Raw genomic sequence first — 20,641 nt, 5'->3', positions numbered from 1 at the left:
GAAAGTCTGAAATTGTTTCATGAAAAAGCAGCTTTATTTGGAATTGAAGGTTATATTGTAAGAATTCATAGTTTGTGAGAACCTTTAGCAATTGAAAATATGATTTGGGCCAATAACTCTGCCCTTTATTTTTTATCCCAATTTCACCTTTCAGCTTTTCATCATATCTTCAAACCCCCTTATTAAATGCCACCAAATTCTGGTGTCTCAAAATTTCTTTATGCTCTCTGCTTCCATAATCATCTCTGATAACATGATTAGACAGAAGATCATAAACACTAAGCATAAATGTTTTTGAACTGCAGCAGAGGACAGAACCATGAAAGCTTAATAACAACACTCTTCAGGAGATCAAATCAATAGCTATGTCACCAAAGATCCTGTATATCCTATTCACCTCTGTGAACAACAATGCAATCGTCCAAGAATTGTCACCATCCTTCTCTCTTGAATTTTAAACCAGCACTAGCAGAAAATAAAAGACAGATGTCTAGAAAAAGAAAAAGGTTTAAAAAATTATCTGTTTCAGAACTTTAACATCCATAGCTAAATGTTATTTTGTTAAATTATATTATGCGATATTTAAAGTCTTAAAGAATGTATCTTTGCACCATATATATATATACCCCACCCAACAGGTCTAAATTTCCAAGCCCTAATATCTCTAAGTTTAAGTGCCACTACTTTAATGAGCTTTATTCTAAATTAATATCCAAGAGGAGTTTATTAGGTATTTATGTGCCATTTTGCTACTCACAACTGAACAAAAATTGCATTCAATATTGCACGTTATTTCCAATTATTTCTTCCATAGTGTTAAAATAGTCTAAGCTATGTGAAGTAAAGACTATTTGATGTAAATTAATGCTTTATGAATCAATGTTGTTTTTAATTCAAACCCTTAATGAAATAAATTAAGACAATTTAAAATTAAGTCTGTAACATTGAGTTGCCTAAGTATGATAGTTTTAATTATGAACCTAAGAAATAAAATAAAAATAGTTAAGAAAAGTAAGTCAAGATTTAAGCCAAGAAAAAAATACTGCTTATTATGTACAATAGAATAACCTAAATTACTGTTCATGGTTTTAAATTTTAGTATATCTGCTTAACATAAGGTTTATGTCTATTTAAACCTGATATGCAACAAAAAATAAGAGCGTCTCTCTCTTTTGTATTTCTAAAATTTGGATCTAAATATACTTTAACAATATTGTAGAGAAAAGAATCACAATCAAACCATTCATAGTACAACCTATAGGATAAAACATAATAAATTATTTAAATGTAAACAAATATATACACCATTCATTTGATACTGCATATATGGGTAAACGTAGATTTATTCTATTTTAAACCACTTCACTGTGTTTTTGTAATACAGTAGACCAAGATTTTCAAATCCATTCAAATAACCAAAATTCTTAAAACTGCATTGAAATTTTTCCTATTTAGCTATCTCCAGATAAGTCTATATATTTTTCCATCATTCTCAGTAGTCTAAATTTCAGAATGGATGTGTAGATACTGTTGTAATAATGCCTACATCAGACTCCAGAAAATAAACACAGGGCAAAAGGGCCTAATTAAATATCAGTAACTTAGGGCTCCTCTGCACTGTTTGGCAAGCAGGAAAAATTAAAGCATCAAGATAAAGAGATGGACGCCTGGAATAAAGAAATTAAAGAGGAGGAGAAAGGAAGGAAGGAAGTGATAAAGGGGAGAAAGAAGTGAAGTATAGAAGAAAAACACAATAAGACCAGGTTGAGAAATATCTAGGCTTTATTTCTCGATCTAGTATTAGTTACAAAGTGGTCCCAGGGAAAACATTCTGTTCGCAGTAACTTAGCATCCTAATTCATATGATGAGGAATAAAAATATTTTCTAAGGCTTTCTAAGTCTAAAACACTGCAACCCTCCCCAAAGAACGCATTCCTATTTCAAGGAATGAGAAGAAACTGAGCACTCCATAGGTTTACCAATAGTGTCTCTCTTTACTCAGTAGAGCCTGATTCTCAGTGCCTTATGATCATTCACATCAGTAAATTTCTTACCCGTCATTATATACATGATTTTCAAATACAACTCTTTGATAACTCTGGTGAAATAGATGTATAAATAATTAGTGTGAATTATAGCACAGAGAAGATAGGGATTAACTTTGTGAAGTCCAACAAATATGACATTTGTGGTAGACTTTGAAGAATGAATAAAATTCCATCACAGAAAAAGGACGAAGAAAGGAAAGGGACACCAGCAGAGGTATGAAACATACATGGATTGTTCAAAAGTGTAAAAACAGAAAAGGAGATAGAATTTACAAAAGGTAGAAAAGAATAGGAAAAGGGCAAATTGTGAAGCCCTTTGCGTAATGTTATGGTGAATTACTACTTTTAATGGCTATACCAGAAAAAAAGAAAAAATGAGAAAAATTTCCTAAAGTGGAACACATTAAAATTGTTTTGAGGATTTACACAGTAAGAAACCTTAGAGCTTCCAACATCCCACATATGAGTGTAGTCCTCTTAGATGTCCAGTTTTGTTAAACATACAAATAACTGCAATGTATGAGTGGCCCCAGATAAAACTGGCAGAAGAATCACCCAGCTGAGCAAGGTCCATTTTTCCAGACTAAAGTAAATAGTTTTTATAAGACAAAGGATAATGCTATAACAAAAAAACAACTTGTGGCATCTGCTTTGGTACTAAACAGGCTGTAAAGACTGGAAGGATATCACAAAGTGGAGGATATAAAAGAAGTAAAAAAAAACAAAAACAATTGCTATTGGAGATAATAAAAGGTCAACCTATGTTATGTACTGTGGAGAACAATTCATAAGAATACTCGCTGTGATAACTTGGAAAATAGAAAAAAAATACTTCATACTGTTGTGGATCAAATGAAGAATGTTTCTCAACTGTTGAAACTGGTAACTAACACATGGGCAATTCTTATAAATGAGGAGGATGACTCAGAGGGCAGAGTGATGAACCCAAGAGCCACAGAGAACCATTGCTAGGGAGCATAACTGGGCTCCAATTAAAGAACATTCCTTGCCTCTGCAGTAATGGATCTTGACAACATCTAGCTGGATTTCAGAATCACAATGAATTGGTGACTGTTGTGTACCCGCCTTAAAGAATGGGAGAATCTTTTATAATCATCCTGTCTCTGTCCCATGTGTGTTGTGTGTTTGAGGAACAATAACTTATCTTTTTAGTTCTTAGTTCTCCAGGTCAAGAGAAGCTTTAGCTTCATTCACATCTCAAACTGATTTCAATGATGCTCTTCTGGACTTTGACACATCATATGGGATAATCTTTGGGAGGGTGTGAGTTTTGTGCATGAATGGAGAGACATTGATCATGAGAATTTAGAGAGTGGACTGTGGTATACTGTCACATTGGTATTTCCCTATAAACATACTTCCAGGTATTTGCCACTTGCGTAGTCTTAGCATATACTCATTTTATACTTGGCCACGTGACAAACTTTCTCTTAAGCCACCCTCTGTATTATAAAAGATCTTGGACTAGACTTTTATGATGAGAGGCCATAAAGAGATAGGCACTGAAAGACAAGCTATGTCATCTTGAACATCCCAACTCCAGTCAAGCTCCCAGCTGAAAACAGCTGCATGTGTGAACTCTGTTTACATTAAGTACAAGAACTACCCAGCTGAGCCCTGAGAAATCACGAATCGTAGTTTTAATCTTCTAAATATTGGGCTGTTTTTTCTCTACAGCAACAGATAACTGAAACATATGCTTTATTTATATTTACCTCTAGCAACTACCAAAGTGATTAACAGATAGTAGATGCTCAAAAATGTTAATAGCTTAAATAAATTAATTGCTACGAGAGAGAAAGCTAAAATAAAATTATATCTATATCTGGGTCTATATTTATCTATCTGTATATAGAGTCACATTACTACTTGAGGTATGGTTTATTCATATAAATTGCAATTAATTTGCCATTTAGTATGTAATTCAGAGATATCGTTGTGAGATAAGCAAGTTGTTGACAGTTGGCAATAGAGTCAATAATAAAAATTATTATAATAGAAATGGGCAATACGAAACAAAACATCAAGAATATAATTAAGAATATAATTAAGTACTCTAAAATGATGAGTGGTAGCAGCGCAAGATACCTATCTCTAAAAATAAGGTCTCCACATGCACTCTGACTCCCCTTATGCCTGTAAATAGCAGGCACATATGTATGTTTTTAGTTGGAACCAGGCATATATGTATGTTTTTAAAGGTTTTCCATGTATTTTATAATTAGTTGATTCTAACCACTACTTTATTTTTGGATAAAGAAACTGTGATTTCAAAGTTAATAAGCCACAGATTTATAATGCAAGCTTAATTCTTCCAATTTCTATCATCCACTACAAGATGATGATGAACATTTCTACTGTACTCACTTATGTTTCTGCAATCAAATAAATTATAATAAAGGTAACAAGCCATAAAAGGAGATGAGTCTAGCAGTAGCTCTAGATAAGCTGATAATAATTATCATTTGTCCAAAATCAACTTTGCCAAACAATGCAAGAGATTATAAGCATATATTGAAGAATGAAATTTAACAGAACAAACATTTTAAGTAAAAAAACAAATCTAGCCATCGGTGACTATCATTACCTCTAATTCTGCAGTCAATGAGATGAAAAATATAAATATTTAATAAGAGCTAATCACATAAATCATTAGATTATAAAATTATTCTTTAAATATTTTTAAAACTTTATTTTACCAATGAATGCCCAACTTCTCCTTATTTAAAATGTGGTAAAACTACATGGTTAGTATGTCTAGTATGCTTTATCCCAAGCTCTTACTCTGCTCCCAATCTCATTGAATAATTATTCATGTATGTGAGTTTTTCGTTAGAGTATTTTCCAGTGTAAAATATTTTATAGCGCCCCAAAGGATCATTTGTGACTTATTTTTGTTCCATTGTAAATACTTGTAATAGGTGAATAAAAATTTTGAATTCAGTCTGTATTGACAAACTTCAATGAAACATATTTCAATGATTAAATAGTGGAGGATAGCTGGCTCACTCTTTATAAAAAATATATTATAGACTTTTCTTGCAAATATTAATATTTTCAAATGACCAAACATAATCATCATTAGAAGCTTTAGTGAACTTTACAGTATTCAAGAACTGAAATGTTTTATATATATATATATGTAAAAACTTTAAAATGCAGATATTACCCATGAACCTTATATATAAAAGTATGTTTTTCTTATTTATTCTCATCCTTTTCAGTGTATATAAATATAGACTTAACAAAGAAGTCAACAAATTCACTACAGTGCTATAGAAAACAAACCTAAAGTAATATATCATTTAGGGGGAAATATCTCTATTCTGTTACTTTTTATCAAGCAATGGTTATATTTCTATATTTGTGTTTTGATTATGAGTTCTAAATCCAAACACAATTGATATAGATTATCAGGGGGTACATAAAAATTCTTCAATGTATATATTTATTAGATTAATAAGCCTTCATAAATGATTCACATAAAGAAAAAATTGTTTCATCTTGAAAATTATAGGTATTACATTATCAAAACAATGTGAAAGGTATAGCTCTAAACTTAAAAAATCTCTATAATTTAAGTATGTGCTAAATTATTTGAATATTTCTTTCTTACCATGGCAAGAACCCTCAACTTCTTCATATCCCATACTGCAGATGCACCTTCCAAGAGGAACCAGCCAATCTCCATCAGCTCCGCAATACAGTTTAGGAGTGTCACGTTCCTCCGCACTCTTCACACAAGAGCCCCTTACTTCAACCAAAGAGGAAGAGTCAACCCTTGGGATGGTGTCCGGAAACATGGCCAAGTTACGAACAGTGAAGGGGCATTTTTTGTAGAAAACACGAACTGAGACCAGGGCAATGCATGCCCCAATGTCTTGAAAAGCCAGATAAAATCCTTTTCTTTCTATAGGTCCCACCTCACGAATTTCAGTGTTGAGTTTGAGGATACGATCACCCAAATCCATCTGGGTAAAACTTTCATCAGCGGCAATTGTGTCAATTTTTGTATACTGGCTTGGCTTGAATTTAATTCCATGGGACTCATCTGATTCCACGTAATACAGATTAAATGTTTCTTTGCAAGTCCCCAAGACCCATGGGATGCTGTTACAATCTCTCAGTGTGAACTTCATTTCCACATAAATTTTCTGAGCTGCATCACGGGAGATCCAATTTGTACGAAGCCAATTGTTTTGGTTTGGTTCCATTACATTGCATACCTGATATGTATGAATGGGCCTATTGTGCTCATCCATTTCAGTAATGGCATCCCACTGCAAAAAGAAAAATTAATAATGGTTAAATTACTATAAAATCACAGTGGCTAAGCAGAAATGATTACTTCCCAAATTTTCCATTTTAGCAAAACAAAAACAAATAAAAAATATATAAATGAAGCTAGCCAAAGCAAGAATGCAACAAGATTTTAACTATGAACATTTGGTTGAGAGTATGGGTTCTAGACATACTAGCTGTTTTGGTGAATCTTGCCTTCCTACATATTAGTTGCATGATCAAAGGCTGCTCAGTTTAAATTCTAGTTTCCTCAAATGTAAAATGTACTTGTTTCATAAGGTTGTTATGAGGCATAAATTAATTAATATATGTAAAGCACTTTAAATAGTTCCTGGTACACTATAAGAATGTAAAATAGCATCCATTATCTCATCAAATAACTAGACCAATGACAGATGTACTCTGGTTACCCATCTGTCCTCATATCTAATTTGTCACAAATTGAGGTGTAGTTACCACTATTCAATTAAATATTTGCATGTCTATTTTGATAAACATAGACTATAATCTTTATATTTATTCAAGAAATATTTATCAGGCACGGTTCTGGACACTGGAAATACTGCAATAAACTAGCTGAACAAAAAGTCCCTGCCATTATGGATCTTACTTACTTAGAGTGAGGAGAGAATAAAAATAAAAATTGTAAATGAGTAATCTGCATAATATAATGGAAAGTACAATGGGAAAAATTAAGGGAAGGGTATGGAAAAGAAGGCTGTAATTTTAAATAAGGTGTCCAGAGAAGGCCATACTGAGGTAGTGACATTTAAACAACAGTGAACCTTGAGAAGAGAACATAGAACAAATACCCTGAGGGAGAAATGTACCGGTATATTTTAGGAATAGCATGAGTGGGCACTGGAAGCACACTAGGTAATGAGAACAGTGAAGCTGAGAAGGAGCAAAAAAAAAAAGCCTTTAATGGGTTTTTAAGCACTTTGGCTTTACTCTGAGCAGGATCACTAGAATATCTTACATCTGCGTGTTTACATCTAAGCATTCTGCCACTTATTTGAATAGAAAACCTTATTTGTCCTTTTTAAAAAATTTAATAAAAATCTTTGAATACCTTCAAATTAATTAGCATTGTCAATATTTATACATAGAATATTGCATAATTCAATATTAAAAATTTAGAATGTTATTGTATTTTATTTGTATCATTATAGTTATAATTTTTAATAAATAAAAAACATTCTGGTAACCTTATAGCCTTTTGGAGAAAACAGGCTAATCGTCATAATTTTTCATTTCTATTGTAGTGGAAATGATAAACTAGTTTCCATAGTGAATAAGTGTTCTATTTCTTGATACCATACTTTAGTGATTTATAATAAAATTATTTAATGCTTTCTGTTTGCTATTTCTCATTTTAATTGGTGATACAGAGTCATTTAATCAAGGCTAGTTGAGTTTTAATTAGTATAGGTTCTAACAGAATGGCTAGTTTCTTCAGTCTACAGGACTATTACGATACTAAGTACTTTTGATTATCTACTGTAAATTTCCACAAGTAAAGAGTTTATGTTATCCATTAAAAATGATCTTTATCTAAAATTTTCATTTGTAAGTTACTTGCTTGGAATTGAGAGAGTACTTTCCAGAGTAACAATTAGTTTCTGTGAAGAAAATTTTGCAAACACATCCACTGTTTAACAGGGATGATCCAATAACCTCAAAGAAACTCATATGAATTTACTTTTCATCTTAGTGTATCAGGGGCCTTAGTAAGTGTTCAAAGGATAGCAACACTCCTGAACTTGGGTGGTTTGGGAGATTGGCCAAGAAGAAAAGACTCAACTTTAATCTTAAAATAAGATAAGATTCAGGAAAGGCAGAGGGAACAAAGTAAACAGAAAATAATATTTAACACTAATCTATATATATACACACTCTTTGGCAACTTTAGCCCTGTACCACATATATTCAATGGGTAAAATTTTTGTCCCTATTTAACACAAACACACACGTAATTCTCTGCTGTGAAATATTTATGTGTACATAAACCTAGGAACTGCAGAAGTCACATGATGAAAATATATTTTCAAACCTGTCATTAATTCTTCTGTTAAGCTGGTCAATTCAGTCTGCTGCTTGCTTTGACATAATAGGCACTGAACCTAAAATACTCTAACTCCTCAAGCTCATGTTTTTTTAAAAAAAAATAATTTTATGTAGACATTAAAAATACCAATACATAAAAAAAAATACCAATATATAATGTAGAAAAGAGGTCAGTAAAGCAAAAAATGAATCATACATGTTCTATAGAGCAGACTGTCTTGCAAATTACATTATTTCTTATGGCCTGGATGAGTAGAATAGGAAGCTTTTCCTATCTCATGGTCATTTCGTAAGCCTTTTCTTTGGATTAAAGAGTGGATAGACATATTACATAAAGTGATGGAAGGAAAAGTTTTCCTGCTCAATGAGAAGTTTTGGTTAGCAAGAATTACTTATACACTAAAAGGTTCTCATTTTCATAAACTTCCAGGGCACCTTAGATGTAATGATTCCTGAGAGCAACTATTTATACACAGAATTTATGCTTGTCAAAGCTTTTTTGCTAATGTTAGCTCCTTTCATCCTCATTAGTCCCATTAAAGCAAGACAGATATTTTTGTTTTCACCTTACTGACAAAAAAAATCTAATGCCTAGGAATTAAGGTAATTTCCCAGCATTGCATGGACTAAGGGCTGGAATTAAGCCTTCTAACCTTATTTTTATATTTTATGTGTTTTGCTGGCCAACTTGCTGTCTGGGAGAGACTGCACCTTATGGGACTAGCCAAATCTTATAGATAGTAAAAGGTTTTGGGCCTAGAGCAAATCTCTCATATGCAAACCAACAAATTCTGAGTCTATAGTGCCAACCACATCCTTCTCTAACTCTCATGCTCAAAACCAATATTTCCCCTCCCCTAAATCATCCCAGACCCATATCAGGTAACTAGAGACCAGCCCTAGAGCCCCAAACCTTCAGGAAGTATCCATAGTAGCCAATCCTAAACTATTTACCCTGCCTTGCCTTGCCTTTCCCACAGAAACCCCAGTAAAGGCTTTCCTCTCACTCCTGTCTTCTGCCATTTGATCAAAACCCACTGATTTACCCATGGCCCTATTTGGTATATGGTAGTCCAGTTCTGGGAATTTCAAGTATAAAAAACTTCCTCCCAAGTCTAGTTCTTGTTTCCTCCTGTGGTCACACAGACTTTACCATTACCATATTCAACATTTACATTCTTAGAACAAATATCCCTTTGGGTCATGAGATAGTCTTCTTGGCAACTCTTTGGAGGACAACAGATTCCTGTCAAACCAAAAGCTTTCATTAAGTAAGACACTCCAAATGACAAAGCTTTTCTATTCATCACATGTAATTCATATAAACACTCTTTGATCCAAAGAAAAGGACTCAAAATGACCATAAGACAGAAGAAGCTCTGTGTTTTACTAATCCTAGCCATAAGAATGGATACAGTCTACAGGATATTCTATTCTGCAGGAGCATTAAAGAAGGAGGCCATCAGACTGCAGTAGCTCTAATGCCTTGGCAGCCTATGTAAGCAAACTGAAATCTAAGCTATAGTAAGTTCTTATAAATGCATCAGGGTTAAGGTGTCAAAACCTAAGAACAACTGGTCACGAATAGCCAGCTAGACTTTCCCAAATAAGGCAACTGCTTAAGCTATAGCCAATGAAATAATTTCCTTGCTTTGCTTCCATGTCTGCTCTATAAAGCTTTTCCCCTAGCTCCTATCAGCTGAGTGACCCTACCCACTTTTGGTAGGATGTTGCCTGACTGATTCAAATTGATGTTTGCTCAATAAACTTAAAATTTTTAACATACCTCAGTTTATCTTTTAATACATGTATAATTTGAGTTTTGCTTTACTGAGCTCTTTTCTATATTATATATCAGTAAATTTTTTTTATATATAAGTATCTGTTTTATGTTAAGATATAAAAGATTCAAATAAACAACATGACATGGAAGAGTTGGAGTAGTTCAAATTCAGTTCCTATCATGTCAAAGCAAGTAACTGATAGAATTCATCAACTTAATAGTAGAATTAGTGACAGATTTGATTATTATTTTGTCATGCAATTTCTGCAATTACAATATTTCACACTGGAAAATAAATTTATGTGTGTAATTGTCTTAAATAGGAGCAGAAATGTTTACTCATTGGAAAACACTTGGCATGGGATTTAAGTTGACAAAAGTTTATGCACATAGCTTAATGCTTTACGGCACCTAAGAATATTTCTCCACGGATGGATCTCTCTTAGGCAGTTTCATTTAATGTGAATGTTAGAAGTTATAGGAAGTGTAAAGAGCTCTGAACTGTACTTAATCCATTTATGCCTAAGGGTACTCTAAAAATTCTTCCCTACCCACACACAGAAAGTTTTTGTTTCCACAGTGAGCTAAATAAAGTAGGACAAATAGACAGATTCTGACTGAGCACAGAAAGTTAGAACAAGGCAATTAATTCCCAAAGCGACCGGTAGTCATTGTGGAATCAGATGGCTTTCTTTTCTCAGAGAATAAAAACTGGCAATCAAATAGTCTTTCTAGATAAGAACATTCAGATAATTTGCTGGTAAATTGACCCAAACACCTAAGTTTCTAACATAAATCTCTCGAATTTATACCTTCTTCCCTTTGAAAATGTTTAGAATTCAGTAGGAACGTACACATTTATTTCAAAAATAAATTTTGAAATTTTAAAATAAAATCAGTCTGTTTCTCAGCCTTTAAAGGCTGATGGAAAGCTAATTATAATTTCAAATAGCAGTGATAAATCCTGATAACAGTCAAATCTGGGCCATACATTAAGAAAACTTGTAGCAAAAGAAAAGAATAATTACCCTCGTACCTACATGCTAGTCTCTGTATCTCCACAGAGAAAAAAGGAGAGGACCCTAGATACCTTAGGACCCTAAGCGGCTGCAGGACTGATATGATTTAATGAAAAAATAATTAAAAACATTAAAACTCAATCTTAAATATGCTGATATTTGGGACTAGGGAAAAAAGCACTCTAATAACATTGAAGAATGAAACAGCTATAGGAAAATATTTTGGTTTTTACCTTTACTTGTACTTCCTAAATTCATAAGTACTTATTTATATGTGGAATTGCTTTCCTCTCTTCTCTTTACTCTACCTTTTAAAAAATCATACACAACACTACTAAGCCCTCTAATAGTGAAATCAGTTAATTCTTAAATTTATTTCTGCTTCCATTTGTAACAGATCCCAGCTATAATCTAAAAGCGAGATAAATATATAGTGAAAAAAGTATTTTTTCTTGATTTATTTCTTTAAAATGTGGTTACAATAAATAGATAAAGGGGAAATATGCTAAGAAAATAAAATACAACAAAATATCATTTAAGAGAAATAGAATCTCAAAGACCAAATGCCGCGTTAAATTAGCTATTATTACATTGGTAGATGCATAATTTGAAAAAGAATGAGATAGCCTATTACTATTCTGATTTTTTTCCAAAAGTAAAAGATAATCTCAAAATTGATTAAAATAAAACAAAGAAACAACAAAAAAATCATGATAAATCTACAGGTATGTAATAATTCCTAGTTAGGTTTCTTGTATAACTTGTTACCAAATATATTGTAATTTGTGGTCATAACAATTATTCCCCAAGATAAACTAAATTTAAATTAGAGAGAGAGGCAGGCACGGAAAATTTTTCAACATAATTCTAAGAATTAAAAAATAGAATGGCTGAAAATGAAAAGAAGTCTTCATTTGGTAAAATGGCACATATCTGATCTGTTCTCAAGCATTCTACCTCTTATTTTGCATAATCCAAATAAAGTTGTTGATCTCATTACATAATGATGCAGTGGCTTAATCTTTAAATCATAAGCATCTAATATTCTCTACAAAGAAAAGCTTCTTAAAGGGACCTTTTTATTCTAATGTGTTATTTTCCTCAAAACCATTTAAATATTCACTCTGAGTCAATATACTGACAAAAACTTAGAAAATTAGCACCCTGAATTCTGCTGCTAGGCATGTAGCTAATAACATAAATCTGTTTTTGCAGCAGAAAAGTGAAGGCTCTGCATTTAAATGATAACTAGTTTGAGAGAATAAAACAAGAAGCAAAATGCATCATGTGCAGATATCTTTCTATTTCACTTTGGGCAAACATAAAATTTTTTTATTAGCACTACAGAGATTTAATAAAAATAGTACAAACTCGATGGTATGTCTGGAAGACAACTGCTGACACTAAGTAATTTTACAAATAAATATTACATTTGGTGCACTTATACTATTAACAGGATCAAAATATTATAGTAAGAAAGATAATTTCCATTAAGAAGAAATGATTCTTTCTTTAAAAAATTGTCACAACATATTCATGAAAATTAAAATTCTTAAATAGAGTCTATCTTCTGAATGTCTAAAATCCTTAATTGGTATAAAAAGTTGAAATTTTTATTTAAATAATGAATAAGATGCTGCAAATATCTCTGAATAGGATTTATACAATAAAGATATGGTACATATTCATCTTAATTATGTTGTCTTATGTTCAACAATATATGAATACCATGCTAGGTACTTCACAAATACAGAAAGCATATAAAAATAACCTCATAAGCCATATTTAATTTTGTTCTTGTATAATAGAGAGAATAAAGCATACTTTCTTTGTTTTATGGATGGAGAAACTGATTTAAAGGAGGGAAGTGACTTGAATTTACAAAGAACACAGAAGGATCAATACAAGTATTTGAAGTCTTACTGGCCCATATAGAGGCTATGAACTAAAATACATGTAATATATTTAAGTAGCATGTAATCTCCATGAGAGCAGGAACTTTGTTTATAATCACTATTGTATCCTTAGTACCAGGAGAATACAATACTAGGAACACAGTAGATTTTTAATATTTGCTGAATACACAAATGAATAATAGAAGGTTTGAATTCTATCTAAAACAATTCTCAATGCTTTTACTAACAGGAGACTTACTACCTCTTAAATCAGGATTCTAAACAGCACACATTATTGAGAGAGATATAAACTTTGAACAGTCTCTTAAACTAATCATCTTGTTTTAGAGATTTTATAATAATTTAGCTGAATGTAGAAATATCAGATGACTTAACTGAAGCCTGCAAACATCCGATGACTCAGTCTGAATTATGCTAGTAAACATTTTAAGTTAGGAAGGAGATTCAGGTTTATAACTGAGAGGTTCTCGCTCCTACTGCTCGCTCGCTCTCTCTCTCTCTCTCTCTCTCTCTCTCTCTCTCTCTCTCTCTCCTATCTTCCCCTTCTCTCCCTCCTATCCTTCTTCTTTTTCTCTGTGTGTATGTGTTTGTGTTTTCAAGATGCAGGGAGGAGAGAGAGGAAAAGGGTATCAAGAATATGTGTCAGCATTAAGAGGGAGAGTGAACTGAGCAGTTGATATAATACCCAGGCTGCTTAAAAGGTATCATTTAGAGAACTTTAATATAAAAGGACTACTTACTGATCCAGTCAGATCATCTATCTTTCCTCTAATTACTAATAAAGTCCATAGCCCTGACTCTGATTAACTTTGTACTTTAACTAAACGGTAAAATATTTAAGTATATTGAATTGTGAATTAGTAATTCTTACAAACATAAAGTATGAAATAAATGAGTATTGGAACTGTACATGTTAATGCAAATTGGGAGAAGAAACTCCCAAGAGTGTGATATACATTACAGAAGAAAATGATTATTGAAAGAGAAAGTGTTTAAGCATATCAAATGCTGCTGAAAGGTCCAATAAAATAAAGACAGTCCACTATCTACTGAATTTGTTAACAGAGAATTTATGGCAGCTATGGCAAGAAAAGGTCTGGTGAAGTGCTGATGTGGGCAGAAGCGTAATCTCCATTCAGAAATCTGGAAAGGCGTGCTTTCTTATTACAAATATATAATGAGTAAAATAAATGTGTAGAGATTCTTTCAAAGTAATAAGATAATTTTGTACAAATCTTCTTATTTATGTTCTGGCTCATTAATATTGTTTAACACTCCACAAGGATATCTATTTTTATTTGATTTTTCAAAATATATTACAGCTTAATAATTCAATTAAAATTATAACTCTATCCAGGACTTCGGTTTTATGGGAATGGTTTCTGGTACGTCAAAGCTTGCTTCTGAAACTATAATAATCATTAGCTACTCCAAAGGCTTCTAACTGAGATTCATCTACATTAATTGACTTAAAAAGTATAAACTACATGTAATACATATGAATGTCTAACTAGAATAAAATTATGATAGGTTACACTAATTATGTGCGGCATATTTGAATTTAATGATTCTTAAACATAACACATAAGTGCATATATAATGAGAAAATTGTAAAAGTATAGGCACTATTTCAAATAACTCTGTGGTACTGATTTCTAATTATTAAAATTATTTTAGAATATTAAATTAATAATAGAAGGGTAGTTTTATACTGTGGACCTAAATTAAGAATTTTCTCCTACACCTGATTTCTAATCTCACAAATTATTAACTACCTAGAGTACAGCTTAGATCTAATACATACTTTCTGTAAGACTATTTAAAAGAACTGCATACCTTTACTTATTTTTAAATTTTTTTCTGCATGCCTTTAAATAGGATTTGACACAATCATTACAGTACAAAAGTCAGACATAATAAACTTACCCTGTTTTTTCTAACAAACTTTAGAAAGTTTTATTAATCTTTTCTTAGAAAAAAAAATAGTATTTAAAGCTAACTAAATAACAATGTTTAACAACCATTTTCCTTGAAAGCTTCAAGGAAAAAAAGAACCATCCCTGGATATTACATATTATATTCCACAGAATAATAAACTAAAATTGCTCTTAGCATAGTAATAAAAACCTTATGATGCATCACATAGAGTTTTAAGGTCATGTTGAGAACATAAATCTTTCAGCTCTTAAATATATTACATGGAACCAATGAACTTAGTATAAACTTTTATACTTAGGTGCTCTGTAATAGAAAAAATGACTGAATATTAATTATCATGTTTACTTCTGATTAATCCAATATTCTTAAGAACATAAGAATGTTAGAAATACAGAAAAATATGAGTGTTATAAAAATTAATGAAATATATTTATATGAAAATACTCTCAAAATACATGGAAAATATATGTGTCTTTGAGTATGTTCTTGCTTATGTTTATTTTTTATGCAAGCTTACAATTCATAAATCCAATAAGCAAAACATTGCACATTTCCTAAGTAGCTAAAAATCAAAAAGAGATGGAGTTAAACTAAGTGTTGCATATAGCTAAATAGATATAAGAAGCTTACATTCAAAGTCAGTATAATCTCTAACATATAAAAGATTTAACATTTACTAAAAACAGTTCATTTTATAGAAACAATTTAAGCTAAATATAATATTTTGTAAGTTAGTAGAAAAAATAGTGAATATATATCTGAGAAAGTAAAATGTAGAAAAGTAAAATGTAGAAAAATTTTCAAAAAATTAATAAGAGAAGAAAACATTGTAAGCATATAAATCAAAGGTATATAACAACCCTTGACAGAAAACAAAATATTTTTCAGTTATAAAACAGCAACTGTTGAATGTCCACTTTTAAAAGAGGAAGACTCCTAGATTTTACAATGAATAATATCCAACTGCAACCCACATATTAGCTGTGGACACACTGTCCTTGTTCCAAATTTTCTTCAGGAGCATAAAATTTGTCTTTTTTACTATTCAGAGTGTTCAATATTATTCTATGTCTTATTTTCAAACTTGAGTACAAAAATCTAGCTTAGCCAAAGGGTCTTCCAATAATTAAAACATACACACCCACATAAAAGAACAATTGTTACTCAATTTCATGTTGCTAATAAAGGTAATAAGTAAAACAAAATTACAAAAAAGAAAAATGAAGAGTAAAAGGACTTCCTAGAAAAAATATTGGCATATGATAGGCACCAATCATAAAAAACTTGGCAATATATTTAAGAATTCTAAGAAGGTACTTAAGCCACTGATCTAGTAATTTCACTTCTATAATTTTATAATAATAAGGTTTAAAACATAATTGTGAAATAGAAAAATGATAGAATGCTATCTATTCATTTTAAAAAGAACATTTAATAGCCTAGAAAAAATATCAATAATAATTAAGTGGAAAAATTGAATTATAATACAATGAGTTAACTATATTTCCCACTTTGAAAAAATATGCATATATTATATACTATTTAATAACTATATATTATATAACCCATGAGTTATAACAGTATTATAATATTAATATATGTGTGTATATATATGAACACATATATTCACAGAGAAAGTACTGACACACACACACAAAGTTGGGGAAAGATATTCTTTAAAAAACTGAAATAACAGTGGTTATTTGTCATAGAAGGGATTATCAGTGAATTTTACTTCTTCGTGATTTATTAGTTTTTAAAAGTTCCATAATTTTATGCTTATGCAAGGGATGGAATCTATATTCCATGTGTAAGCATAAAATTCTTATTAAAATGGAGTTCCCAAGCACAGAAAACTAAAGTCTTCCTACTTAATTCTAAGAAATTCATATACTCTGATAAGAAAAATATAACCGTCTTATTTACTATGAAAGAATCAATGAATCACTCCCCTATAAAAATAGTAACAGCAATAACAAGAAAAACATGGTTGAAACTTACTTGGGAGCAGAAATGTAAATACTCCCAAATCCTTAGTCCAGTGGAATAAAATAAATTCAACCAAAATTTAAGGAACAGAACTTTTATCTGAGACATTATTAAGTTATCGTCTCTCAGCTTCAGAGGTATCTTTCTTTACTCTGCTTTGTAGTACCAGGAGTGGATTCTTTAAAACCACAACTTTGCTTTGCCAGCTGGGCTCTCTGTAAGGGTATCAAAAGAGGTTCTGAAAAGTGTAAGCACATCTGATGCTCTGGGATGGAATACGGTAATCTGTAATGCTGATGGGATACTTTAATACTATAAAGATGTCTATTTTCCCCACATTTATCTGTAAATTCAATTTAATTCTAATACAAATGCCAGTTCCATTTTTTAGGAAACTCAGAAAACTTATTCTAAAATGGATAAGAAAGAATAACATTTCAAGAATACCTGTCATTAAAAAAAGTCCTAGAGTGATGTCTTCCCTATTGATATTACAATATATTAATATTATAGTAATAAAATCTGTATACTAGCACAAAAACAGGCTAATGGATAATGAAACAGAATACAGAGTTCAAAGATAAACCATGTTTATATGGGAAGTAAATATCACATAATTGGTGTATACAAAATCACAGTACAACTGATGGGCTGTTCAGTAGAAAAACTGGTTCAGTACATGAGGAAAAATAAAATTGTATTTCTTGATAATCCTGTATAAAAAGGTTGACCTCCAAAGGCAACTGATCTAAATGTGAAAGTTCAAACTATAAATTTAATATATAGTACAAATAAATATCTTTGTGTTCTAAAGCTGGTGAAAGACTTCTTAAACAATAACATGAAATATAAAATGTAAATCAAATAATCAGTAAATTTGAGTATATAAAGATAAGATTTCTACTCAACAAAGGACACAATGGACAAAAATGATGGATGACAGATTTGGAAATGGTTTTTGCAGTGTTAATACCTTTAAAAATATCTAAACTATATAATGAATTCTTGCAAATCAATAATAAAAAATAACCCCAATAATAACATACTCAAGGTTATAGGATAATACCAACAAGTATATGAAAAGATCTGCAAACTCATTAAACTTAAAAAAACTGAAACAGCACTGGAATAATATTTTAGACTCACTAAGATTGACAAAAATGAGAAATTTCTATCTTTTGGATATTGTCAGCATGTAGGTGAGTAAGAAGCTTCATACACTGTTGATGAGAAACAGTAGGCTCTCACAGCTATTACAGAGGGCAAACTTTCGATACTTAAATTAAGTATGCACATATCCTATGACATGTACACATGTACACACATTCACAAATAAATAAACCCCAGAGAAATATTCAGCAGATCCATAACTGGAAATATATATGTTCATCATAGTATGACTAATGGTAACTAGAAGTTGGAGGTAATCACTAGAGATAAGTAAAATGTGGAACTAAAAAGCAAAATACTACATTCACAGAAGTTAGCACTGAAAGAGTAAATGTACACCCAGCAACAAAGAGAGATCTTAAAACACCAGGTGGATAAAAAAATAATGAGGATCAAAATGAAGTATATGGTACAATATTATTCATGAAAATCAAAATAACATACTCAAAAGACAATTTACAGTGTCCTAAAACATATACAAATTAAAGATTTTCACCTCAAATACAACAGAATAGTTGTCTAGGGTAAAAGACGAATGTAAGTAGAAGACAGTATTAAATAAATAAATAAAGCAAGAGTACTTGTGTAGACTAATGCTAATAGCATGGTATTGAACTAAGCAGCCAGAATTAAGAGGTTAGTATGATTGCTTCTTTCGGCCTCAAGGGACACCACTCTTCCAGGAACTAGATTTCACTTCTTATACATGAATAAACTATCCTAGAATTTTAGCGATCTGGGAGGGGCCACAGGAGAGAACCACATGAAAAGTCTGATTCCTTCTAATCTTGGAAAATTGGGAAATAAGACTGCAATATCTTGGAGATATGATGATATTTTATCCAAAGCTAGAGGTTTGTATATACTGATTACCACAGAAGTTGTTTTTCACTTTATATAAACATCTGTAAGAGAGAGAACAGTTTAAACTAAAGTATTTTTTCTCACTACATTTATCAGCACATCTTTTCACTTTAGTTTAACAAGCAGGAGAAAACAGAAAGAACTGTATTAGCATGACAGATGATAAGATTTTAGAAATGAACTTAAATTGTCCCCATTGTGTACACAGAAGTACCTAAGCATGTCTGGCAGTATGCTGTACCCTACAGAAGTCTTTCTACTGGATTTGTTGCAATAAGCTGTGAATACTAGTAGGGAATTCCTCCAAAAGAAAGAGAAAAGCCAACCTCCAGTTGATCCAGTAACAAAAGTCCTCAATATCGGAAAGTTGGAAAGGAAAGAGTTTTTGAGTTTCCAGAAATACATGGACGTGGCCAAGGATCCATAGGGGATTAAAGTTTGTGTGAGTGGGTAGACACCTGAATTAGCCCAATTTGAATTTGCCTATTAATATTCCATGTGGAGATGACAAATTAATACATCTATTAAGTAAGGTATGAAAACACTTTCTCTTAGTTTTTACTCTTCTGTTTCTAAGTGGATTTCAGCTTATTCCAAAAAGTGCTCTTTAGGGCTTCCTCCTTTTTTCATCTCTTTTCCTTACACAACTAATATCTGTTCCTGTCTTTTACAAACTACTACTGGGAATGACAAATTACTAAGTGGAATTTAAAGAACACGTGTAGGTGACTGAACAAGTATAGTAGACTAGGAATTGCAGGCATGAACCATGTTGCCTCTCTACATAAAGCTCCTTCTGCCAGAATAAGGCAAATTTGCTTTATATAAAATGAGATATTTAAATGTAAAAGTGAGATTAAAAGTTTTCTGTGAATCTTCACAATAGAATACATAAAGTAACCTTGAGAATAATCACCTGCATTTTAAGCTCCCAGTTCTTTTGAGAAAGGAATTTCTTTTTATATGAAATATTATTGCTAAAGTATGCTTAGAATGCTATCCTATTTAGTGAAGGCTTCTAAAAGTGGCTTTAGTAACTAAAACTGGGTATAGGCCCTAATCAGAACTGGAAATAGAAAGATAATCATGTTTCATTCTCCCTTTATTGCACTATCCAATTCAATCTGTGTTCGATCTGAGCTATGTGATCTGGGATAATTATTTTCATTCTCAATTCTTAATCAATGAAATAAAAAATACTTATATCATAGTTTATTTCAATCATTTAATGAAATAACAGTATAATGTATAGCATAATATCTAATATGCAGTATGTATTGAAAACGTTGGTTCCTAACCTAGAGGAAAGTCATTTAGGTTAGTGATGACCTAATGGTCAGGGACTATTAACTCCCAAACTTAATGGTCAGGGACTATTAAGTTTATGTAGGCCAATAAAATATTTCTTTTAAGAAATTTAAATTAAGAAACATGGGATTCAGGGTGGGGTATGGGTGGAAAGGCCAGTTAGCATTTGGAACTAAATTTTCAAGTTTATTATACAGAGTAATATAAAGACCATG

The 20,641-nt window shown here is 31.5% G+C and overlaps 1 protein-coding gene across 1 annotated transcript in view; it reads right to left on the bottom strand.

Moving 5' to 3' along the window:
- The window catches only part of EPHA6 (EPH receptor A6), an 809,212-nt gene that overhangs the window by 662,498 nt on the left and 126,073 nt on the right, over window positions 1–20,641 (bottom strand). The window contains 1 exon segment of the mRNA XM_006923412.1: window positions 5,687–6,350. Within this exon segment, the coding sequence (XP_006923474.1) occupies window positions 5,687–6,350 (664 nt within the window).

The sequence above is a fragment of the Pteropus alecto genome, unplaced genomic scaffold, assembly GCF_000325575.1.
Source record: "Pteropus alecto unplaced genomic scaffold, ASM32557v1 scaffold379, whole genome shotgun sequence".
NCBI classification, from domain to species: Eukaryota; Metazoa; Chordata; class Mammalia; order Chiroptera; family Pteropodidae; genus Pteropus; species Pteropus alecto.
The sequence above is the reverse complement of the archived record's forward strand: the minus strand, read 5'-3'. Positions and strand labels throughout refer to the sequence as shown.